Here is a 26,488-nt window from a genome sequence, read left to right on the forward strand (position 1 = left end):
TAAGGTCCCACATAAGAGACTGTTAGCTAAGATAGAAGCCCATGGAATCGAGGGAAAAGTACGGAGTTGGTTAGGAAGTTGGCTGAGCGAAAGGCGACAGAGAGTAGGGATAATGGGTAGGTACTCACATTGGCAGGATGTGACTAGTGGAGTCCCGCAGAGATCTGTCTTGGGGCCTCAATTATTCACAATATTTATTAACGACTTAGATGAAGGCATAGAAAGTCTCATATCTAAGTTTGCCGATGACACAAAGATTGGTGGCATTGTAAGCAGTGCAGATGAAAACATAAAATTACAAAGGGATATTGATAGATTAGGTGAATGGGAAAAACTGTGGCACATGGAATTCAATGTAGACAAATGTGAGGTCATCCACATTGGATCAAAAAAGGGTACTTCCTAAATGGTAAAAAGTTAAAAACAGTGGATGTCCAAAGGGACTTAGGGGTTCAGGTACATAGATCACTGAAGTGTCATGAACAGGTGCAGAAAATCATCAAGAAAGCTAATGGAATGCTGGCCTTTATATCTAGAGGACTAGGGGGCAGAAGTTATGCTGCAGCTATACAAAACCCTGGTTAGACCACACCTGGAGTACTGTGAACAGTTCTGGGCACCGCACCTTCGGAAGGACATATTGGCCTTGAAGGGAGTGCAGCGTAGGTTTACTAGAATGACACCCGGACTTCAAGGGTTAAGTTACGAGGAGAGATTACACAAATTGGGGTTGTATTCTCTGGAGTTTAGAAGGTTAAGGGGTGATCTGATCGAAGTTTAAGATATTAAGGGGAACAGATAGGGTGGATAGAGAGAAACTATTTCCGCTGGTTGGGGATTCTAGGAGTAGGGGGCACAGTCTAAAAATTAGAGCCAGACCTTTCAGGAGCGAGATTAGAAAACATTTCTACACACAAAGGGTGGTAGAAGTTTGGAACTCTCTTCCGCAAACGGCAATTGATACTAGCTCAATTGCTAAATTTAAATCTGAGATAGATAACTTTTTGGCAACCAAAGGTATTAAGGAATATGGGCCAAAGGCAAGTATATGGAGTTAGATCACAGATCAGCCATGATCTTATCAAATGGCGGAGCAGGCACGAGGGGCTGAATGGCCTACTCCTGTTCCTAAGAAGCTTGATACTATCCAAGACAAAGCAGCCTACTTAATTGGCACCCCGTTCACCAGCTCAAAAACATCCACTCCCTCCACCATCAGCATACTGTGGCTGCAGTGTGTACTATCTACAGGATGCACTGCAGCAATTCGCCAAGGCTTCTTCAGCAGCACCTTCCAAACCTGCGACCCTCATCTAGAAGAACAAGGACACTATCACGTCCAAGACACACACCATCCTGACATGGACATATATTGGCCATTCCTTCATTGTGTTGGCTCAAAATCCTGGAACTTCCTACCTAACAGCACTGGGGGAGTACGGTCACCACATGGACTGCCGCAGTTTGGGAAGACCCACCAGCACCTTCTCAGGGCAACTAGGGATGGGCAATAAATGCCGGCCTTGCCACTTGTCAAGAATGAATTAAAAAGATTGCAATGGCAGATATTACATGAGGGTGACTGAGGTGAACCATTTCCCACAGCCTAATTAGACTCCTAACAGCCCTGGTGCAACAAGTGCTGGTTAACTCTCCAATTGAATTTCACATACAAGGGTCAGAGTTTCTGGTAACATGACAATCTCGGAGAGGTCCACAGGCTAGGAAAGGGAGGTTTTATTCATAATGTTATATACGTTCATGGTAGTAATGGCCTCAAACAATCGGTGGGTAATTATGTATACATCTTATTTTAATGGCAGTGGCTTTGGCACTAGCTGAGGTGCCAGGTTCTATCAGGTTAGGTGAAGCAATCAATCAATATGCATTCAATAAGCAAATCTATTAATTGGATGATCAATCATTCACATCGAAAAACTTTCTGCTTTGCTTGTGCTCTTCAGCTGTTCTATTTCCTTAAGGCAGCGTCCAAGGCCCAACTAACAACTGCCTCATCGACGACCTTCCCTCCATCATAAGTTGGAAATGGGGCTGTTTGCTGATGTTTTCAATGTTCAGGTCCATTCGCAATTCCTCAGATAATGAAGCAGTCCATGCCCATATGCAGCAAGATCTGCACAACATCCAGGCTTGGGCTGATAAGTGGCAAGTAACATTTGTGCCAAACAAGTGCCAGGCAACGACCATCTCCAAAAAGAGAGTCTAACCATCTCCCCTTGCCATCCAATGGCATTACAGTCACCGAATCCCCCACCATCAACATCCTGGGGGGTCACCATTGGTCTAGTTCAGTTTCTGGTCAGTCATATAAATGTCGTGGCTACTAGAGCAGGTCAGGGGTTGGGTATTCTGCATAGAGTGGCTCACCTCCTGCCTATCCAAAGCAACTCCATCACCTACAAGGCACAAATCAGGAGTGTGATGAAATCCTCTCCACTTGCCTAGATGAGTGCAACTCCAACAACACTCAAGCAGCTAGACACTATCCAAGACAAAGCAGTCCGTTTGATCGGACACCCATCCGCCACCTTAAACATCCACTCCCTCCACCACTGGCGCACTGTGGCTGCAGTGTTTACCATCTACAGGATGCACTGCAGCAACTTGCCAAGGCTTCTTCAGCAGCACCTCCCAAATCCACGATGTAATAAATTGGATAGCAAGGTGGTGAAGGATAAAATACTAGAGCCTGGTCTTCAGTTGCTTCCACACAGCCTTTATTCAAAGAGATCAACATTACCCCCCCCACCACACCCTAGATAAGTGCTCATATAAATGGATATGAGTCCCCAATTGATACACACCACCTGAATATAATTAACACTAATTGATACAAATCATATAGATACAATTACCAATAACCCCCATCTAAAAGGGCAATGGCAGCAGGTGCATGGGAGGAACATCACCTCCAAGTTCCCCTCCAAATCACACACCATCCTGACTTGGACATATAATCGGCCATTCCTTAATCGTCGCTGGATTAAAATCCTGAACTCCCTACCACACAGCTATGCAGGAGTACCTTCACCACACGGACTACAGCAGTTAATGAAGGCGGCCCACCATCACCTTCTCAAGGGCAACTATGGATGTGCAATAAATGCCGACCTCACCAGTGATGCTCATTTCCTGAGAATTGAAGAAAATATCCCCCCGCCCAAAAGACACTTTGCTTTCAGACATCCTTTCTTAACTTGGAAGAGTGGAGACTTTCCAACAAGCTCTGTGACTTCAAAATAATAACCATCTTCTTACCACACAGAGGTGATGAGTATTTAGAGGGAGTCTCACCATCAAAGCCCTCCTTCTAAAATTCAAATACCATTAAAGGATTATACACAGTTCACTTCAATAAACTTTTTTAAAAATCATTAAATTTTCGTTAATGATTGTTTAAACAAACATTGACGGCATCATCGAGGGACTGGCTCGAAGGTGTTACCCATCCGACAGGGAACAGAATTAATGCACACAACTGAAACAAGTCAAACACCTCAGATTAATGACTTAGTGCAATGATGTTAGTTAATTCAGTTCCAAAATCCTTTCTAGTACAGCAGCTCCTCCAAGCCAATTTTCCATTGAGGTCATCATTTCCACTTAAACTAACATTTCATTTTATAATCAACAGGAATGGGAAGAACGTTAATCAATTCTTTGACACTGTTCATCTTGTAAACAAGGATGGTGTGGTTCTCCTCACCACAACACAACCTGCTTCTTTCTTCCTCCATTCAGTTGTTATTGCAATTTTACCAATGAAAGAGGCTGGAATTCCCCTTCTATCAAAGATACTCCCTATTTCTTAACATCACCTGACAGAATTTCCCTGTGTGAGCAAATGGCAGAGGAGGCAGAAGAAATCCAAATATGAACTTTAGATCAGGAAGTAACATTCTTCAAATCAATCATGCAAATTTGGACTTGAGTGTGTTTAGTCCGACAAAGCAGAATCAGATGTCATATCTGTCGATACTGGTCACCGTGCTGGCCTGAAATGGACAGATACGACATCTGGAGTCTGAGGCTGTTTTCAAATCAAAGTTGGACCAAGTTCTGATCAATTTAGAAGTTGTCTCTATGCCAGTTGAGCAGGGTTGTCTTGTTTTGCATTGTGGAGCTGAAACAAGTAGTTGACTTTAAAAAAAAATTCATGAACTCACTGCACAGAACTGAATGTTGGACAAAATCCAGGTTTATGATCTCTCGTGCCCTTCAGTTTGAAATGAGGCGGTTAGGTTCTCATTGAAATAGAAAGTCGCAAGATTATGAACAGCAGGTTATTGTTACTCACAAAGGAGAGAGTTTGGATTGACTGGGAACAGTGTTAAATATCACAGTGCACAAGGTCAAACTCAGTGATAACACTTTAAAAAATACAACTTGTGGCAATGTTAGCAGAACAACAGATTTTTTTAAAAAGGCTAAAATTGAAATAATTTCTACTGATGCAGGTCATGAGACAACTGCCCTTTCACTCGGACCCAGACTTGGAATTCAGCCCAGATAGAGGGGAGGGACGTCGTCTTATACTATCATAGAAATTTACAGCACAGAAGGAAGACATTCAGCCCATTGTGTCTGTGCCAACCGAAAAAAGCTATCCAGCCTAATCCCACTTTCCAGCTCTTGGTCTATAGCCTTGTAGGTAACAGCACTTCAAGTGCATATCCAAGTTCTTTTCAAATGCGATGAAGGTTTCTGCCTCTGCTACCCTTCCAGACCCCCACCACCCTCTGGGTGAAAACATTTCTCTTCAACTCCCCTCTAATCCTGCTACCAATTACTTTAAATCTATGCCCCCTGGTTATTGACCTCTCTGTTGAGGTAAATAGGTCCTTCCTATCCACTTTATCAAGGCCCCTCATAATTTTACTCACCTCAATTAAATCTCCCCTCAGCCTCCTTTGTTCCAAAGAAAACACCAGCCTATTGAATCTTTCCTCATAGCTAAAATTCTCCAGCCCTGGCAACATCTTCGTAAATATCATTTGTACCCTCTCTAGTGCAATTACATCTATCCTGCTATGTGGAGACCAGAACTGTATGCAGTACCCCAGCTGTGGCCTAGCTAGTGTTTCACACAGTTCTAGCATTACATCCCTGCTCTTATATTCTATGTCTCGGCTAATAAAGGATACTATCGCGTATGTCTTCTTAACCACCTTATCTACTTGTCCTGCTACCTTCAGGGATCTGTGGACAATCACTCGAGGGTCCCTCTGTTCCTCTACACTTCTCAGTATCCTCCCATTTATTGTGTATTCCCTTGCCTTGTTTGCCCTCCCCAGATGAATTACTTGACACTTTTCCAGACTGAATTCCATTTGCCACTTTACTGCCCACCTGACCAGTCCACTGATATCTTCCTGCAGTCTACAGCTTTCCACCTCACCATCTACCACATGGCCACTTTTTGTATCATCTGCAAACTTCTTTAATCGTGCCCCCTACATTTAAGTCTAAATCATTAACATATACCACAAAAAGCAAGTATGGTACAGCACGGAAGGAGACCATTCGGCCCATCGTGCCTGTTCTTTGAAAGAGCTATCCAATTAGTCCCACTCTCTTGCTTTTCCCCATAGTCCTGTAATTTTTCCCCCTTCAAGTATTTATCCAATTCCCTTTTGAAAGTTACTATTGAATCTGCTCCCACTACCCTTTCAAGCAGAGCATTCCAGATCACAACTTGCTGCACAAAAAAAGTTTCCTCATCTCGCCTCTGGTTCTTTTGCCAATCACCTTAAATCTGTCCCCTCTGGTTAACAACCCTTCAGCCACTGAAAACAGTTTTTCCTTATTCACTCCATCAAAATCATTCATGGTTTTAAACACCTCTATCAAATCTCCTCTTAACCGTCTCTGCTCTACGAAGAACCACCTCAGCTTCTCCAGTCTCTCCACATAATTGAAGTCCCTCATCCCTGGTACCATTCCAGTAAATCTCTTTTGCAGCCTCTCTCAGGCCTTGACATCCTTCCTAAAGTGCAGTGCCCAGAATTGAACACAGTATTCCAGTTGAGGCCTAACCAGTGTTTTATAAAGGTTTAGCATAACTTCCTTGCTTTTGTACTCCATGCCTCTATTAATAAAGCCCGCGATCCCATATGCTTTTTTTTTTAAAAACAGCCTTCTCAACTTGTCCTGCCACTTCAAAGATTTGTGTACATACGCCCCCAGGTCTCTCTGTTCCTGCACCCCCTTTAAAATTATACTTTAAAATTCTTGTGGGCAGTTATTATTTGCCCTAATAATGGTCTCTATCAAGTTCACAGTTGACATGGAGACCACAGAAAAACCTGAGCACACACACATACGTACACACATGAAGAGCAGGTATGTATAGTCATATAGTCACAATCCAAAACCTATCAGCATCACTGTGATCTACAATTCAGTATTACTAGTCTAAGTTACACATTTGAACATTCTTTGACCATTTTGCCACAGAAAGGATCCAGATACGAGTTAACATGTGTTGTATATTTTGACAGCACAGCCCCGCTGTGAATCCAAAGTCAGACAATGTGGTCAAAAGTAGATTCACAGAGACCAAACAATAAACAATTCAGTGGCTCATCACTGCAAACGATGAAACACCTTGCACCCATTGTACTCAGAGTGCTTTGATCTTATACATCTAAACAGGTAGTCTGTTTTTGGAAACAGGGTTGTGTCGGCAGTGAGGCATCAAAGGCTGCAACGGTACAGTGATTCTGTCCTGGAACCCACGGACAGAATGCAGAGAGATTATTCTGTTTAATTAATCTAAGTCAACTCACCACAGTAGGTTAGTGTGACACATTCCTTATTTTTGTATCATTATATAACTATAAGCTGCACTGACTGAACTTAATTATGGCAGCAATTCCTATTGCATGGTACAAAGGAAGTCCAGTGTAATAAATCTTACATCAGCACTTTTATATTAACACACACACACACACACACACACACACACACACACGCGTGCACGCGTGCACGCACACACTAGACTAATGACTCACTTTCATGTCAATATCGCTTTCTTCAGTTTTCATACAACTCCACTCAACCACTCCCCCTTGACGGCACACCAGGCATCAAGAACTCAACGAGAAGGAAGTTTCATCTACGAAGGAATCAGCTCCTCACTCCCACGGTACATTCTACAAGATTTTTTTGTTGATTTCATCACACCAGAAATGCTGTTAGCAACATTAGCAGAGGAATGCTTGAAGTGTTGGTATAACATTCCTCTGTCCACTATTTTAGTGGCGTTAACACACTTAAACATGTTAACAGTGGTGTTAAGACAGTGAGCAAAGCAACATCGCCTCTGAGTCAGAAGGTTGGTGTTTCAAACCCCACTCCAGGGACTTGAGCACGTAATCTAGGCTGTCACTCCAGTGCAGTACTGAGGGAGTGCTGCACTGTCGGAGGTGCCGTCTTTCGGATGAGACATTAAACCAAGGCCCCATATGCCCTCTCAGGTGGACATTAAAGATCCCACGGCACTATTTCGAGGAAGAGCAGGGGAGTTATCCCCGGTGTCCTGGCCAACATTTATCCCTCAACTAACATCACTAAAAACAGATTATCTCATTGTTGTTTGTGGGATCTTGCTGTGTGCAAATTGGCTGCCGCATTTCCTACATTACAACAGTGACTACACTTCAAAACGTTTTGAGGTTGTGAAAGACGCTACATAAATGGCAAGTTCTTTCTTTCTACCATAGCAACACGTATAGTATTCCTCAGCTGAAATTTCCAACAATAATTTCAAGGTGATATATTCTCAGGTTTTTTTTTGTTCAGGGGAGGGGGATGAGGATTATCTTTTGTACTCGTCAAGATGAGCAATGCTAGAACGGAGGTTGTGAGGAAGAGCGCAGATCACTGCAGAGTAAAGCTTCTCTCAAGAAGTCTTGGATGAGTCTGCTGATCTCAGCGGGAATCTGGATGCTCAATTGTGCTCAATGAGCCAAGTGGGAAGTTTTAACAAAATTATAATCGCTGGGGTTCCCAATCCTGATCACTATCCCTCTGGAGAAGCAGCACGTGTGAATGTCAGGGGCCCGGGTGGGGGGGGGGGGGGGGGGAAGGGGAGAAGGAAAGGAAGAAAAAAAATAAAGAGTATCAGGTTTGGTTGTGATGCCCTGCGAATAGCTAGCTGACATTCACTTTAGGCTCACACAAGCCCCTTGGATAGGGTAGAAGAGGGTTTCTTGTGGAGCGATATGCTAGTAAGAGTCAGTACATCCAGGAGAGGAAATAATTGGGGGAGACAAACCAAGCTCTTGGCTTGGTTGACTTCATTTATTTACAAATGGGAACAATTAGATTATAAAGAGGAGAACAAGTTAATTACACACAACGTACAGCACTGAAACAGGCCATTTGGCCCAACAGGTCCACAGCGTTGTTCATGGCCCACACAAGCCTTCTCCCTCCCTACTTCACCTAACAATTCTACAATGCTGTGCAAAGCCACCAAATGTAAGTAAACATTAAATCAAGTGGATTCTTGGCTTTTTAAAAAAAAACTTGTCACTGCCACACAATGATTCAAGTAATCACTGAATTATTACTTATTTGGGTAGAGAACACAAAGCTCACTTTTCTGTAACAATTTTAAGAACAGTCATTACTCAAGAGGACATATGGAACTAGGTCTCAAGAAACAGGTACTTGGCTAATTTTAATACTTAGGAGTCACATCATTTGAATACTCCGGAGTGGGCTTTCTGAATTCCTTTTAGCATCACAGCCGATCTGTTAGCGACATCTATAACCACAGCTCACTCGTGACACACAATTGTAGATGCCATTCTAACACATTGCCATGGCAGTTACATTGCTACTGCCTCTATACAAACTGCACAACTGTCAAGAGAGACTTGCCATCTACTGGAAAGGTCTTTCAATAGTCAATGAGGTAAAAGGAGTTTATAAATGTGTGCTCATAATTTTAAGCTGCGCAGTTCAAATAATCTGATTTTTTTTTGAGCAGTAAATTCTCATCATGTGTTATTTACATTGTTAAAAGAAAATGCAATAATTTGACTTTAAGACCATAATACACAAGTTTGAACAATCAGGAATGGACACACCCAGGAACCGAAACGAAAGAATCTCTACCAAAGATACCCTACAGAAACAGAGCACTGCAGAGGGACAGGTGCACATGCCTCAGCCTACACGACTTCCTTGAGGCAAGTATGACAACATTGGCAGTGAAGCTGTGGAAAATTCTTCTACTGATTCGCCATTCCACGCACGGGTGTACTCTTATAAATGTGGATTGCAGGGAAAAGGAGAGAAACTGGAAGCTTAAAAAAAAAATCTTACAAACAAATTTTATGTAATCTACACTTAGTGCTCACAAGAATCAAGTAATGAACGCTGATCCCAATATCTCTTGGCTCTCCCCTTATATAATTCCCAGTGCATCAATCCAGATTTCTTCCCAAAATATTGTTTTCCATACATTCTGCAGCTGCTTTCAAAAGTTCTATCAATAACACCCAGTAAATTATATATAGCAGAGTGCAGCAAGAAGACTCTCTGTTGCCAGTCTGTCTGCATGCTTTGAGCCACTTAATTAATTTCTTGAAACATTCCCGAGGAACCTCCCTCATTTACTAGGTCACAGCAGCAAGGGAGGAAAAGGTCTTGAAAACAGATCTGCAACACAGCTCTGCTATACAGTGATGTGAGATGGTGAATACACACAAGAGAATGTAAGTCTTGTGAAACTTTTGGTTTCAACCTCATTCATCAGCACAAAGCTGCACAAATGAGCTGGCTCCACCAGAGAACTTGTGTCTTTATGCGAGGGCAAGTCAGGTCTAGCAAGTATTAAGAAATTAATTGGGGTTACACACTTCAGATAGTGCTGCTCAAGGAATGTAGTAGCATTATATCTCAGATAAAAAAGCAACACCTCAGCACTTTGCCTTCTGGACAACATAAATCTAGGGAAGTGACAGACAGATAGTGAAACAAAGATAAAAATTTCAAGCCTGACTGCCACTCAGACCATTTATTCTTGCTATTCTCAATGGGACATCATTGGTCAGAACTCTCTGTTTCTTCACAGCATGACTGTCCTTCTCAAGATATTCGATCCCCCACGACCACCTAATTTACCTTTCCTTTGTGTGGAGAATTGCCTGACTGCTTTCAGGGAAGGTGTTCGCTCTTTTCTTTAGCTGTGATCTTTCACACCTTTCTTTAAATAATAAATTAATGTGATAAAGCTACAATCTAGAAAGATTGTGGGCTGGGATTTTTGCTCAATTGCTCCAAGGAATATGCAATCTGATAACCTTGCAGGATCTTTCTGAAAATTCCAATAAGAATCAGCACCATTCTCAGGATGTCCCAAAGCACCTCACAGCTAATGAAGGACTTTCGTAGTGCAGTCACTGTTGTTATGCAGGCAAACCCAGCAGCAAATCTGCGCACAGCAATTAGGTAAAATGACCAGATAACCTTTTTGGTGCTGGTTAAGGGATAAATGTCAACCATGATGCTCCTGCTCTTCTTTGAATAGTGCCATTGGATCATTTACGTCCACTTGGGTAGCAGACGGGGTCTCGGTTTAACATCTCACCCAGACGCACCTCCGATAGTGCAGCATTCCTACAGTACTGCACCAAAGTTTCAGCCTAGATTATTTGCTGAAGTCACTGGAGTTGGGCTTGAACCCATAACCTTCTGACTCAGAGGCAAGCCTGTAAATGCTGAGTTCAGGCAGACACTCCCTACTCTTTATGGCTGCTTCCAGCATCTGCCCAGTTAGGGAATTAGCTGCTTGATCAAGTTCCATTTTAATTATTATGACCTCCAAATCACCATCCTGGTCGACCTGCTCTTGTAAGTGGACAGCGGAAGAGAAACCTTTGGTCTAAAATAAAACTTAAAATATGGAAGTAATTACAACCTTCATACAGATGGTACCCGTCAACTGCTTGACTGCATTTTAAGTTTTGATCACGTAACATTAGATTATAGCACGACAGAAATTTCTCTAACCTCTGTGACAATTTTAAATTGATGCCTTTGCTTCACTTAACTCCCCAGCTTTTCCCCTAAATCCTCAGCAAAATCCTTCATAATTTTAAAAAACCATCACCTCAAGAACTGTGTCCTCCACTTCTTAGCCTTCTCTGCTCCAATGAGAATAGTCCTAGTATCTAAAGTCTCTCTCTCTCATAATTATAGTATCTCATCCCTGGCATCATCCTGGTGAATCTACATTGCACGATCTCTACGACATTAATTTCCTTTCTTCAACATGGTGCTAAAAATTACACATGTGCCTAAGTAATGGTTAAATCGCAGAATGCATGTGCCATAACCTTTTATTCTATGCCCATTACTTAAATCCAAAATGCTAGCAGCCTTTTTAAAAAAATGGCCTTATCTACCTGCACTTCCACATTCAGTAGGTAGATAATAAAAGGTGGATTTTTTTTTGTTATCATGTTGTGATTGAAAATTAAGCTTTTTTTAAACAGTGAAATATAGCATGACCTACCAAATGATCAGATCTCGTTTTTTTTCCAAATTACATTAATCCAAAAACTAGGGAGTGCAACAAAATATTTCACACTTACAAACACTATACTGCAATTGTTACTATAAACTGCATCAGGGGCAGCCAGCAGAAATGAGTCAGGTTCACTCTGGAGGGAATACGGGAGTACCTAGCATTCTGCTTTAGCCTGTAAACAAGAACTGCAGACGGCAAATTCTGGGATTCACTGAAACTCACCCCGCATAACTGTTATGTGCAGTTATACAAATGATGCAACTTGTGCCTCAAGGTGGGAAACACGATGGCATTTAAAGCAATTGCCTATTCACCAATCTGTGAAGATGTCAATTTTACCAGTTGCTAAGTGACAGATTAAGAAGCTATTATAAAAAAGAGCAGAGCGTCAGCATTCTGCCGTGGCCATATTTACCCCAAGTTCCTAAAACAAGTCTACTCGCCATCCGTGCAACCCCTCCCACCACAAATATCTGGGCTGTGGCTTTCTCTGGCCATTAGCTGTGCCAACCAGCGGTGTACAAGAGGCACAGTTCCCGGCCATGGATCTGACAGCTATTCCCTTCGCTGCCAGAATAATGCAGAAAAGGCTAGAATGTAACTAACTAGTGACAAAAAGACATTGATTTATCAGGTGTTTCTATTTCCACTTCCAGAAAAGAGACATTACATCTTTATACTCATTTATAGGAACTCTTTCATAACTCTCTTGCCACACAAGACTTTCTGAACCAACTAATAATCCTAGCATGCCCTCACTCCCTCTCATCAGATCTCAGCTGCACTTCACATCCCTCATCATTAACTCCATTACTCTGCCGATTTTTCCTGTGTTAACTTCACTCGTGATCGTAGTTCGATTCCACATTCCCTTGAACTGGGTCATGTACTAAAAACTCCAATTTCAACTCAAACAAAAAAAAAATCTCGAATCGCTGACAAAAGAAACAAGCTGACATTTACGTCCATGCATCATTCAGACAGGATCGTGCTATCAAAGTCACTACTGGCAGAACTTACAGACATTCAATTACAAAACCGGGGAGCTGAGCAGTGTCTGGATACAGTGTACAATCCTCAGTCAACTCTGGGCTACTGGCTCACCAAATAGCAAGACGAAATACAGACAGGCAGTGGCAGTCAGGAAGGCAGAGATCAGCCGGTTGTCTCGAAGTTTGCACTGAACTCGAGGGCATTTTTTGGTCAACAGTTTCTAGACTGCAGAGACCAGACATTCAGTAACACACGCTCGGCACATGCAACCGAGTACAAGAACACAAAGTGTCTCGTGTTTTACCACAATTCAAAGAAAATGGAAAATATACAGATGAGATATAAAAGATATTTGGGAGTGACTCCAAGGCTGCAATTTTAAAAAGTTACGAAAAGTACAGTTGTATCCAGTAGTCCATAAGCTTCATCATAATGAATCTGCAGTCAGACAGGTCTTCCTGGCTCAGCCCATGGCACCTACTTTACTATAATTCTCCTAATAGTTGGTCAGTCCTACACATACTTGGTCATTCTAGGAACAGGAGTAGGCCATTCAGCCCCTCAAGCCTGCTCAGTCATTCTATTACATCATGGCTGATCTGTACCTCAACTCCATTTAGCATTGGTAAACCATGCCAAACAATTGGCAGCTTATCCAAGTGCCATTCTTCATGTGTGAGCTCTGAGTACCAAAAGGCATTCGACCATGGGGGGGGGGGGGGGGGTCGCAGCCCCCCAGCACACCCCATTGTGGTGATGAGTTGGGTGAAGTGAGAAAGAGAAGAAACAGAATGTACACGAAAAACCTCTCTCGATACTCAGTATTAAATTTCTCTTAACATGTACACAAAAACAATTGTTTGCTTCAGTGCATACGAGTACAATGAGTTCTCAACATTTGTCGAATACACGGTTTTTAGGTTGCACTAAGAGCTAAACACTTCAGCTTTATCACTGGCAATTATTAATACAAATTTGAGGCAGTATGGAACCATTAGGCTGTGAGCACCGCCTACTGGCTGATAAAGGATGTACTGCGGGAGGAGAAAATAACTCCAGAATAATACAGAGCAACTTACCGGTACTTAGAAGAGGCCCTGAAAGGGGTTGTTCTGCCGTGAAACAAAATAGAAAGTGCCTGGCAATGCCAAGAAACCTAAAGCAAAACCGCTCTGCCTTCATCCCAGAGGATGCATGATGGGCACAGTACAAACCACGAGCATTTCCAGTCGTGACACCATGATAGCCATTCCTCTAGCTGGAGAGTGATGAAAGGTGACTGTGAAAGGACTTCGGGCAGGAACTTTCCTGAATTATAACGCCTAATTGCTGGGTTTGTATTTATTAAATAGATTTTATTTTCATTTTCAACAGTAATGGAACTATATTAAGTTTTGAAGCAGATCTAACCGTTTTGCAAATTAAACTGTCGAGTGCATCAGATAGCGATTTTAGATGCAAGAATTTGAATTTTCCAGCAACATTTCACGCACCACTTTCAAGTCCCCTGAATGCTCAGTTGGACCATGTAACGTGGCACCAAGTTGGACAAATCAGGAAGGTGCCTTGTACAGCTCCAGTTTGTATGGCGATTCGTGTCTCAACGAAGGAACTAGTGGAGGAGCTGCAACTGGTCTCGGTGCTTCTGGGTCAGGGTTAGGGAAAACCTGCCCTGACCCAAAGTTCTTGCTCTTGACTCCATCCACAGAACCCTGCTGAGAGTACACAAAGGTTGGGGGAGGACGGGATGAGTTTGCCTCTGATGGTTTTTGCTGAAATGATCCCACCAGCACTGACTGCACAGGCTCAGGTATGAAGAATGGTCACCTAGGAAAGGTATCAGAGGGAAGTTGCTGTCTGCATGACCACACCCCAGAATGAGATGTCACCACCTAAAGAGGACATCAGATGAGAAAAGGGAAGAATTTTTTTTATAATTTAAAAGTATTTTAAGCGTACATCTATATTGCCAGTTTAGTGGCAGTTCAAAGTGATTTCTGCTTTGCACCGACAGTAAATTAGCAGAGTAAACCTGGAGTCAGGGCTCACCCCGACTCTGGGGCAAAGCCGTGTCCATAACAAAGATATTGACCAGCTGCTCCACTTCACGTTTGTTGGGACTGAATCACTGAGTAATCAAACAGACGGAGAATGATTTGGGGCCAAACAGCTGGAAAAAAAAACCTCCTAAAATAACACGAGTCGTTTTCCCCAAGACTCATTTGTGAGCAAAACTATTACAAATCGCCCTTTGAAAGCTTTTTGCATTCAACAAAAGCAAAATGCATATTAGCAGTACTTGTCTGGCCGTCTCTAATCAAACCCATACAATGCATTAGGAAAATTGGTACTCCCATTGCCTTGATCACAGACAAGGCCATCTGCAACCACATCCTTGTATCCCTCACCCCCCATATTTCTCAACCTCCTTCCAACCCACTTCCTTCTGTGTCCATCCTCAGATATACTCTTTCCCCAAGTTACTTACAATTGCACGTTCTAAATCCCAGCTGCCAGGACTTTGTCCCTCTATTCACCACAATACTTCTGCAGCTGTCGATCTGCTGAACGATTCCTCAGGTCCACCATTGATACCCTTATCCCCAGTGAAACCTTTGCTCTTTCCCAACCCGTTCGATCCCCTTGGCAACTTTGCTCCCTCAAGTTGAAGGGGTGTTTATCTGGCACACAACCGGTTTCGCCATCCATCACTAGATCTAGCTGGACCACCTCAAGCGCTATGCAGCCTCACTCTCTTTTGCCTAAAACTACCCACTACTCCACGATCACCCTGGGGAGAAAAGATAACCCTGTCTCCTTAAACCTCTCTCCCCGCTCCCTCCACCCTCACCTCCAACAAGTGCAAGGAGCTGATGGACTTCTTTATCACCAAGATCAAGACTGTTCAGCTGACTCTGCTGCCTCCTCCCTTCCCCTACAAGCCAAATCTGCCCCAGCCTCCCTCGACCTAGTCTTAAACTAGCGTCTTTCTTTCCTATCTCCACTCATGCCCTTTCTTTGCTCATTAACCACGAGATCCACCACCTGCTCCCTTGACCCCATTTCCACCAAAACTGCTGACCACCCAGCTTCCCTTACTCACCCCCCGATAGCTGACATTGTAAATGGTTCCCTCTCAAGTACCGTCTCCTTTTCTTTCAAACCTGCTGTCATCAGCCCCTCTTTTAAAACAAATCACCTTACTGTTCTTGCAAACTAGTACCACGTCTCCAACTTTCCTTTCTGCCCCCAAAGTTCTTGAACGTGCGGTCACCTCCCAAATCAGCGTCCAAATTTTCCTGCAACTCTATGTTTGAATCTCTCCAATCAGGTTTCCACCCCCGCCACAGTACTGAACCAGCCCTAACCAAAGGCATAAATGGCATCCTGACTGTGACCATGGTGCATTATCCCTCCTCGTCCTCTCTCCAGCTGTTGATACAGTTGACTACAACATCCTCTTCCAACACCTTTTCTCCACTGTCCAGCTTAGTGGGACTGCCCTCGCTTGGTTCCACTCACCTGCCTGAAAGCAGCCAGAGCATCTCCAGCAATGGCTTCTTTTCCTGCTCCTGCATCCTTACCTCCGGGGTTCCCCTAAGGATCTGTCCTTAGCCCCCTATTTCTCATCTACATGCTGCCCATTAGAAACATCATCCGCAGATATGGGCTCAGCTTCTACAGGTATGCAGACAACACCCAGCTCTAACCTCTCCTTCATCCCCTTCACTGCCTGTGCTGTCAGACTGCATATTCAACATAGAGTCATGGATGAGCCACAATTTCCTTCAATTAAACATTGGGAGGACTGACGATATCTTCAGCCCCGACCACAAACTCTGTACCCTCATAATCTCTGCATCCTATTCAACCCCAAGTAGAGCTTCCAACCCTATATACTCCCTATCACAAAGACCGCCTCCTTCCACCTCCATAACATCGCCCGCCTACACCCCTGCCTCAGCCCATCTACCACTGAAACCCTCATCAATGCCAGTGTCATCTCCAGAGTACTCTAATACTTTCCTGGCCTGTCTCCCATCCACCACCCTCCATAAATTTCAGCTCATCCAAAATTCTGCTGCACAAATTTTGTCCTAAACCAGATTCTGCTCACTCATCGCTACTGTCCTTGCCGAACTACATTGGCTCCTGGTCCCCCAACGCCTCCAAATTAAAATCCTCATGTTTAAATCTCACGGCCTTGTCCCTCCCCATCTCTAATCTCTACCAGACTTACACCACTCCCAGACCTCTCCGTTCCTCCAATCCAGGACTCACCTGCAATTCCCTCCCTTTGCCAGCCGTACCTTCAACAATCTAGGCCTTACATTCTGGAATTGCCTCCTGACCTTCTCTCCTTTGAGGCCCTCCTTAAACCCTACCTCTTTGACTAAGCTTTTGGTGGGCCTTCCTATTATTGTCTTGGGACATTTTCTATGTTCAAGGTGCTATATAAATGCAGGCTATTGTTGTTGATGTTGTTTAAAAGGCATCACATCAGACCAAGACACAATGCAGGAATATAGCAGATCTCGATTACATTTGTTAAACAAACATTGGAAGTGTTAGGTGCCATACCACAGTGGGTCATAACTCTAGGACCTAAATTCTGATCCATACTAGATAAGTGAAATGAAACATCTCTCTGTAGCTATGAAAGCCCTAAATTAAAGGAATCAAGCCAGTCTCCACTCTTGCCTAGCAACAATGTCTGCAGTTACAAACTGCCTATTATTCAGCATTATCTCGGCCATTCACGTGAAGAAGTTGGAAGGATTGCTGAGGGGAGAGATGGAAATTTCCAATGATGATCTAGGAGATTGCCAATCAATACCAATTAGCAGCAAATTATGGAGAGATTTGTTCACAGCCACGATACCGTATGGAGAACGCCCCAGCAGATTTACAGCCCTCGCATCCAGAAGGGACAAATAGTTCCGCTGGTTTGGGCTGCCAAAGATGCTGAATTTCAACCTGGCATGTTGCGGTTAAATAGAAAGGTCAACGATGAAGCATTTTCTCGGTAAGATGGGTCTTAGAAAAGAGCAAGCTTATATTTTATATTGTGTCTTTCAGGTCCTCGGGACATCCTAAAGCACTTCATAGCCCACAAAGTACTTTTGAAGTGTAGTCACTGTTGTAATGTAGGCAAACGAGGCAGCCAATTTGCATACAGCAAGGCCCCACAAACAGAAAGGACAAATGACCAGATAATTTGCTTTAGTGATGTTGTTTTAGGAATAGATATCGATCAGGACACCGGGAGAACTCCCGTGCTCTTCTTCGAAATAGTGCCGTGGGATCTTTTACATACATCCGAGAAGCAAACGGGACCTCAGTTTAATGTCTCATCTGAAAGACGGCACCTCTGACAGCAGTGTGCAGCACTTCCTCAGTACTGCACTGAAGTGCCAGCCTGGATTATGTGCTCAAATCTCTGAAGTGAGACTTGAACCCATGACTTTCTGACTCAGAGGCGAGAGTGCTAGCACTGAGCCAAGGTTGACACTCAAGTACATAAAGCATTCCTAGGGGATATGTGATAAAAAAAAATGTAAACACTGGATCTAACTGTCCCTCACCTGTTTACCACATTAGTTTTGCCTGTATCTTAGTTGTTTACATTGATTTGTGAGGTTTGCTTGGTGTGACTTGTACTGCAGCGATATCAATCTAGAACAACCGCCTTGAAGCATTTTTACTACATTAAAAGCGCTATCTAAATGCAAATTGTTGTTGTTTGCCTAGAAGCAACAAGAAATGACAGAGTCTGTCCATTCGTCTAAACATTCTCGTTTATAAAATTCGGCACTCTGACTATAGTCAGTCTATTGCCTAAAGACTAAAATATTAGAAGGCCAATCATTTCCACGTTAATTCTGATTAATGTCATGTTCAGGGAGTTCTATTCAGCCCTAGACCAAACAGCACTCTGTACTTTCTATATGAATAATTAAACTGGGCTGAAGTACAAAAACAGCAAATCAGTCCACTTATACACAGTCTATAGAAATCCTGATCCAAGCAAGATCCTGATGTATGCACTAAAATGTCCTGCCAAACTAGTTAGCGGTTTGTCACAGCTGAACTTTACAAGTTGAAAGGGAATTTGGAAGGGCTCAAAAATGTTTGATTAAAAGAGCAAAAAAAAAGCTGCCCCAGTGACTGATGGTGCTGCCTTCCACCAATCTGTGTCTAACTGTCTGATGCACAGAATATTGAACAGGGCAAGTTACTCCCTTCCCCATTCGCAATCACGCTGATCTCTCCTACACTTCAGTGGCACATTCACTGGGCTCACTCACAAAGAATGGCATTTGGGCAAACTACCAGAGGGCTGCTGATGCAAGGAGAACTTTACCTTCAAGAGAGAAGGGAAGGAAAACAAAGTGATACAACATGGCATATGCGTCACACAGACGTGAAATCAGACAGACAAACTCTTAGAACATCAGTTGCACTGGCACACAAGTCACAGATTAGGAAAGCCTTTATAAAAAGGTGCACCCTCTCCACACACTGTTTGACATATTTAGAACTGAGGAGAGACACGACCGCAAGACCACTGCCAGCAGTGCACTCGTGCTTACCTGTTCACGGTACTGCTCTTGAGACACACAGTCCGTCACATCCACACAGCCCAGCAGGCAGCCTGTCGGGTAGTCCTTGGGAAATTCAACGTCTGTGAAAGGGAGAGGAAGTTTAAAAGCTACCATGATCTGTTTCTTAGCATTTTTAAAATTTAAAACCCAATTTAAGGCAGCAGATGTGAAACATTCATGTGGCCACATTAGGGTAACAAGGACATTTACTACTTTAGGACAGAGTGCAGGAACACTGCGGCAAGCCTCAAAATGGTTAATTCAAACCTCACGTATTATTGTACCTTCAAATTCACAATGAAGAGGACATATCAACATTTTTTTTTAAAGTGTAGAATTGGTTTGAGGCGAGTATATTTAATTTTTTTTTTAAATGTACAGGTCAATGCCGTCTGCAGCCTTGTATTTTGCTTGACCGAGTCACATTCAGGCTGAGACTTGCAACGATCTCTAGGGGCTGGACTACAGGACCACATCACCCCGGCAAGTCATCGATCTGTTCCAGTTCCCACAGCTCCCTTCCCCAATCACCAATGTATCCAGCTCCCAATGGCAGTGGCAGACAAGAGCGTAAAGCTCTAATCAAGGTAATACGTTGAATTTACCACAATTGCTATGGCTTAAGGTTGCCACCAGCAGTTAGGTTAAGGCTATCAAAGGGAGTTGAGTTAAGGAGGAGGAATTATCACCCCTATCCACTAATTTGAAAGGACAGCTTGTTTCACAAGTATGCACCACTTAATACCCTGGGCACAGATACCACAAATAAAACTACTATTGCCATTGGGTAGGGGGGAGGAGAATTAATGCAAGTTACGAGATTTTAAAAATGTTTTCCCCTTACTCGCAGATCGAGTTGAATAGTCCCTCAGGCCACTGGACTCGAGAGATTGCACAAACTGATGGTGATCGTGGCCAGGATCAGGGCTGGAAGATACCAGCAGGAGAGGTCAATGGCAGAGTGGATGGGCTGAGAGCGCCTAGGGCACACTGCTGGCATATGGGGTGTGGGGGTGGGAGGAGGAGGGTATATGGAAACAAGTCAACAGCAAAAGGTGATCTAAGGTAGGGTTAAATTTGAAAGCTACTCAGGCAAGGGAACGAGAAAGGCAGCAGTCAGAACTGAACCTTAGAAAAAGTAAAATACCCTTGTCATATAAGAATGCGTGTGTAAAAAAACCTAGAATTTAAAAATTGTATCCATGTCCATCTACTTGCTTCTGTCTGTGAACAATTCCGTGGGCAATGCATGAAATATACAGCACACACACACGGTAGATATAGCTTTAAAAAAGAATTCTTCATTGATAACTGGTCCAGCAAATGAGCATGTTGACAATCAATTGGATGAACTTTAAAGTTCCCCTGCAGGCACATGCTTCCCTTGACCAAAGGAAAACCTTTCCTTGAACCAAGAACCTTTCTTTAGAAATCACTTGGATGTTGGGAGTGTTTACCTTTCAGGCAATCGATGCCCATCAAGAAAATCGCACGGTCCTGATTGGATGGGGGTCAACTTTATGGTCAATTTTTGGACCTGATGAAGGATACAACCCCTTTTTGCAATACTATTTCTAATTGCATTTCTATAGCACCTTTCATGACCTCAGAACGTCTCAAAGCGCTTTACAGCCAGTGAAAGACTTTTGAAGTGTAGTCACTGTTGTAATGTAGGAAACGCAGCAATAATTTACGCACAGAAAGATCCCAGATAATCGGTTTAGCATTGTTGGTTGAGGGATAAATATTGGCCAGGATACCGGGGAAAACTCCCTTGCTCTTTTTCAAATAGTGCCATGGGACTTTTTAAATTCACCCAAGAGGGCAGGTGGTGGCCTCGGTTTAACATCTCATACAAAAGACGGTACCTCCGACAATGCAGCATTCCCTCAGTACTGCACTGGAGTGGCCAATCTGGATTTAAAAACAAGAGACCAAAACTGAACAGTGAATTAGCCCACTAAATCTAGTCTCTAAATTCTCCACTGTTTGTTGACAGAAACTGCGTGGAACAAATTCCCCTCTGGAGTGTGGTAACCTTGAATTATTGTTACACCAAATCAGTGAACTGGTTAAGCCTTTGAAGAACAGCCATTTATCACTCCATGTTACAAGGACTGTCCGAACAGAGTGACTGGAACTGCTGACAAAACAGAAAAATCTTTATGTGCGGTTATCTCTTTCAGAAAGTCAATTAACTTCACTGCCACCCATTATCTATTAGACCATTTTGCTGGTTAAATAGGGTTGTCACTTATAATCTGAATCTAACCCAGTCATGGAATAGCTGAGGTGGCAGGAAATGGAATTAAGTCCTTCTCAAGTCCCATCTACACAGCACTTATTCTCCCCTCCCCCTACCATTTACTTGTGTTATCCATGTGTATAAGCACATAATGTCCTCCCCTCCCTCCCCCTCCACAGGTAAGGTGGATGGCACTTTCTTTTTCCACACCGTCTGTGTTGTTTTATTACAGGTGACCAGAACTTTCTTATCGATATTGTAACAGCGACTACACTTAAAATATACTTCACTGGCCATGGAGCGCCAGAAGGTTGAGGGGGTGATCTAATCGAGGTGTTTAAAATGATAAGGGGATTCGATAAGGTACATGCAAAGAAACTATTTCCTCTGGTGGGGGAATCCAGAACAAGGGGAAATGATCTTAAAATTAGAGCTAGGCCATTTAGGAGTGAAATCAGGAAGGATTTTTTCATAACAAATGTTATGGAAATCTGGAGTTCTCTTCCCCCTAAAGGCTGTGGATGCTGAGACAAATTGAAATTTTCAAGACTGAGATCGATAGTTTGTTTTTTAGGTAATTGTATCAAAGGGATATAGAGAAAAGGTGGGTAAATGGAGTTGAGGTACAGATCAGCTATGATCGAATTGAATGGTGCAATAGGCTCGAGAATGAATGGCCTACTCCCATTCCGATGGGACATCCTGAGGACGTGAAAGGTGCTATTTAAATACAAGTGCCTTTTCTCTCTGTACTGCATAGAATTGGTCCTGCCTTATTCTTCCATAGCCACAGATAGAGCTCTGTTGCTTCCTCAGTTGCTTGATTAAGAAATTCACCCAGTGATAGCAGACAACCCTAATAACTTTCATTTATATAGTGCCTTTAACGTAGTAAAATAGGAGCGTGATCAGACAAAAACTGACACCGAGCCAAAGAAGGAGACGTTAGGACAGGTGACCAAACACTTGGTCAGAGGTCAGTGTTAAGTTGTGTCTTAAGGGAGGAGAGAGAGAGGTGGAGTGGTGGAAAGGTTTAGATAGGGAATTCCAGAGTTTAGGGCATTTGACTGAAGACACAGCCGCCAATGTTGGGGTGTAGGAAGTGGAGGATGAACAAGAGGCCAGAAATTAGAGGAACGTAGCCTTCTCGTAAGGTTATAGGGCTGGAGAATGTTATATAGATAGGATGAAGCAATGGAGGGATTTGAACACGTGGATGAGAATTTAAAAATCAAGGCGTTGGTGGACCAGGAGCCAATGCAGGTCAGCGAGCACAGGGTTTAAAGTACTAATGTTCTGGGGCACACATTCAATGCTCGACTCCAAGCAGGACAACACAACACTTGGCTTCAAAATCTGAATTTCAAAATGGAATGAGCTGTAGGATAAAAAGGTCAATGTAAGCCCAAAGTCAAAAATCTTCAGTTCAATCTAGAGTTATAACCCAGCTGGTTAATACAGATCACCTGTTAACCCATAAACATGAGTATTGTAACATCACCATTCTTTCATGGTTGTACACACTCTGAGGCAAAGTGGAGGTCTGAATAAACATTCCTGATGAAATGGTTTACCTCTGCCGTGTATTGCCCTATAGGTCCCTTCGATCTCGGTTATTTCCTGCGACGAAGGTCTTTTGGCAGCTGCTGCGATCCATAGCCGGCCTCGGTGTGATGTGTACCAGGTCCTGCCCTCTGCCCTAGGAACACAGGACAATCAGACTTAAAAACACAGAACAGGTCTCACGCAACACTACGGCAATGTATCTTTCGGCAGGTATCTGCAGGAGCACTCAGCAATTATAACCATCCAGCATTCAGGCATGGGCTTGCCCCAAAATGCATTAATGAAGTAAGAGGAGGAAATAAAGAACTTGTATTTACATAGCACCTTTCCTGTCCTCAGGACGTCCCAAAGCGCTTTACAGCCAGTGAAAGACTTTTGAAGTGTAGTCACTGTTGCAACATAGGAAATGCAGCGGCAAATTTGCACAGCAAAGGTCCCACAAACATCAGAGATAAATGACCAGATAATCTGTTTTAGTGCTGTCGGTTGAGGGATAAATATTGGCTGGGATACCACAAGAACACCCACTAGTTCTATAGGATTGATTACGTCCATCTGAGGGGGCAGACAGGGCCTTAGTTTAATCCAACAATAAGTGCCGAGGGAGTGCTGTAAGTGTCAGCCTAGATTATGAGCTCAAGTCTCTGGAGTGGAGCTTGAACCCACAAGCTTCTGACTCAGAAGCAAGAGTGCTACCACTGAGCCAGGGCCGGCACTGAATAGAACAGCACATGCTTCGCCCAAAATACATTACAGAAGAGGAGGAAATTGAACAGGGTTGTATTAAAATTAAACAGTAGAAAAAATAATGACGATGATGGATGGTTTGCTCATCGCTGACCATGCTGCCAGCCTCTCAACAGAAACCGTAATAAAGGCAGCCCAAAATATATTACTTAAATAGCAGCAGTAAATTGAATAGGGTTGGTGCAAAATTTATAAATGAAATACTAGCAGTGGACATTTAATGGGGAGTGGACCGTTATATTTTTCCGACCATTGTCCATGGTTGAAAAATCTGACCCCTTGAGAACAGTCAAAAAAATTCATCCCCCGAGTATATCAACCACCACGGCGTACCATCCAACCACCCCCGAGTATATCAACCACCACGGCGTACCATCCAACCACCCCCGAGTACATCAACCACCACGGCGTACCATCCAACCACCCCCGAGTATATCAACCACCACGGCGTACCATCCAACCACCCCCGAGTATATCAACCACCACGGCGTACCATCCAACCACCCCCGAGTATATCAACCACCACGGCGTACCATCCAACCACCCCCGAGTACATCAACCACCACGGCGTACCATCCAACCACCCCCGAGTATATCAACCACCACGGCGTACCATCCAACCACCCCCGAGTATATCAACCACCACGGCGTACCATCCAACCACCCCCGAGTATATCAACCACCACGGCGTACCATCCAACCACCCCCGAGTATATCAACCACCACGGCGTACCATCCAACCACCCCCGAGTACATCAACCACCACGGCGTACCATCCAACCACCCCCGAGTACATCAACCACCACGGCGTACCATCCAACCACCCCCGAGTACATCAACCACCACGGCGTACCATCCAACCACCCCCGAGTATATCAACCACCACGGCGTACCATCCAACCACCCCCGAGTACATCAACCACCACGGCGTACCATCCAACCACCCCAGAGTATATCAACCACCACGGCGTACCATCCAACCACATGCCATTGTCTCTCCTGTCATGCCAGGCCCATTATTCAAAATGTTTATCATCTTTTGATTAAAAAAGTTCTTCCTAACATCGGTTCTAAATGTATACCCTCTGGTCCCACAAACTTGACTTACTCCAGGTTTATTTTATAAATACACCTTTTAATATTTACGTCAAGGACGTTCCTCCCTTAACCTTCCCATCTCTAATCTCTTTGTACCTGAATAAGCAGTAGACAGCCAAATTTACATGTGTAAATGAGAGCATATTATTGTACCCTCATCCCCCTGGATAGTAGGTTAGCAATTCTTTTTTTTGTTACAGTTGCTCTGGGGCAGGTGCATTCTGAATGCACTCGATTAGCTGGAGTGACAGGTGCAGTAACAGGCTCAGAATGGAGGGGCACATGGGAAGTCTCAGTCCAGCCAAGAGAAAATGGCCCTAACGAGGTAACAGAATTTCTAATTGGCAGCTCATTTGTTAATATTACAGTTTTACCACAATGTTATCACTCACGGCAACAACACTGCTCCTTTAAAGTATATAAAGCTTAACAAACAAGGGTTACGAGATGGTTACTGGGTTACGTGGCACGTCATACCTCATTGGACAGCAGCACTGTCTTTCAGGGTTTACAAAATCGCATTGAATTTAAATTCCTCTGTCTCCTCAGTGACATTTATATATCAGTAAGTGGCAATGTCAAGGTCATGCTTGATCTAATGTGTTACATCAAATATTCACAGCTTGTGAAGTGCATCTAATGCTAATTACCTTTTGATGCCTCCAACAAGCAGCGAAGCCCAGGGCTGATGCATACTGAGACACATCCCTTCATCAGACATTTCCAGCAGCTCTCTGTCCTGGATCCGCAATCGGACCCTCTCCGAGCCCACGTCGCTGCCTCTGCTCTGCGAACGGGTGTCAACGCCTCTCCTTTGGGTGCCTGTTCCAGTCAGCTCCACCCACTGCAGAGAGAAGACAAAGCTTGAGCACTAATCTGTACTCCAGACAGAGACACAGACATGAACATGGAATTCAAGGATTAGAGAAAGTACAGCACAGGAGGAAGCCACTCGCCCAATCAGGCTTATGCCTGTACCAGCTCTTTAACTGGGGCTATCTACTGACCTCACATCCTGTTAATTTGTTCCTTTTCAAATACGTATCCAATTTCTATTTAAATGACATTATAGACTTAATTGCCACTTGTGCTGAAGCATTCCATGTGCTGCATGAAAAAAATTCTTCCAGCTTCTTTTTTCCAGTAATAATCCCGAATCTGTGTGCCTGGTTAAAACTTCACCAACCAGCAGAAACAATCTTTTACTGGTTACCCTCTCAAATAGTTTCATCATCTTAAACACCTCCATTAGATTCCCCCCTCCCTTGAGCTCTGTTCTATTAAAAAAGCTCATTTTTTCCAAGCCTTTCTCCACTAATTACAACCTCTCGCCCCTGTTATCATTCTGATGAACGGTGGCTTTGCCCCACCAATGGCTTTAACAGCCTTCTTATAATGGGGCACCCAAAACTGTACCCATGGCCTAACCAACATCTTGTACAGAATCAGCATTACTTCCTTGCTTTTTATATTCAATGCCCCTAAAATTCCATTTGCCTTTATGACCTTTGCTATTTTCCCTCCTACCTTTAAAGATTTACTGATGTGCAATTCTTGATCTCTCTCCATTTCACCCAGATTAGCATCTTACCACTTAGGCTGTACTTCCTTCCACTGTTCTTTATCAAAAGACGAAGCCTTGTCAAATCATCATCTTAAACTGCTCAG

General features: G+C 43.5%; 1 protein-coding gene across 1 annotated transcript in view; it reads right to left on the reverse strand.

Moving 5' to 3' along the window:
• trip4 (thyroid hormone receptor interactor 4) overlaps positions 1-26,488 on the reverse strand; it is an 82,505-nt gene that overhangs the window by 39,796 nt on the left and 16,221 nt on the right. Inside the window, exons 9-11 of the mRNA XM_067973357.1 lie at positions 25,471-25,664; positions 22,984-23,108; positions 19,153-19,244 (exon numbers count right to left, since the gene is read on the reverse strand). Of these exons, the coding sequence (XP_067829458.1) occupies positions 19,153-19,244; positions 22,984-23,108; positions 25,471-25,664 (411 nt within the window). The remainder of the gene's footprint in view (positions 1-19,152; positions 19,245-22,983; positions 23,109-25,470; positions 25,665-26,488) is intronic.

Source organism: Heptranchias perlo, chromosome 38 (genome assembly GCF_035084215.1).
Source record: "Heptranchias perlo isolate sHepPer1 chromosome 38, sHepPer1.hap1, whole genome shotgun sequence".
In the NCBI taxonomy this organism is placed as follows: Eukaryota; Metazoa; Chordata; class Chondrichthyes; order Hexanchiformes; family Hexanchidae; genus Heptranchias; species Heptranchias perlo.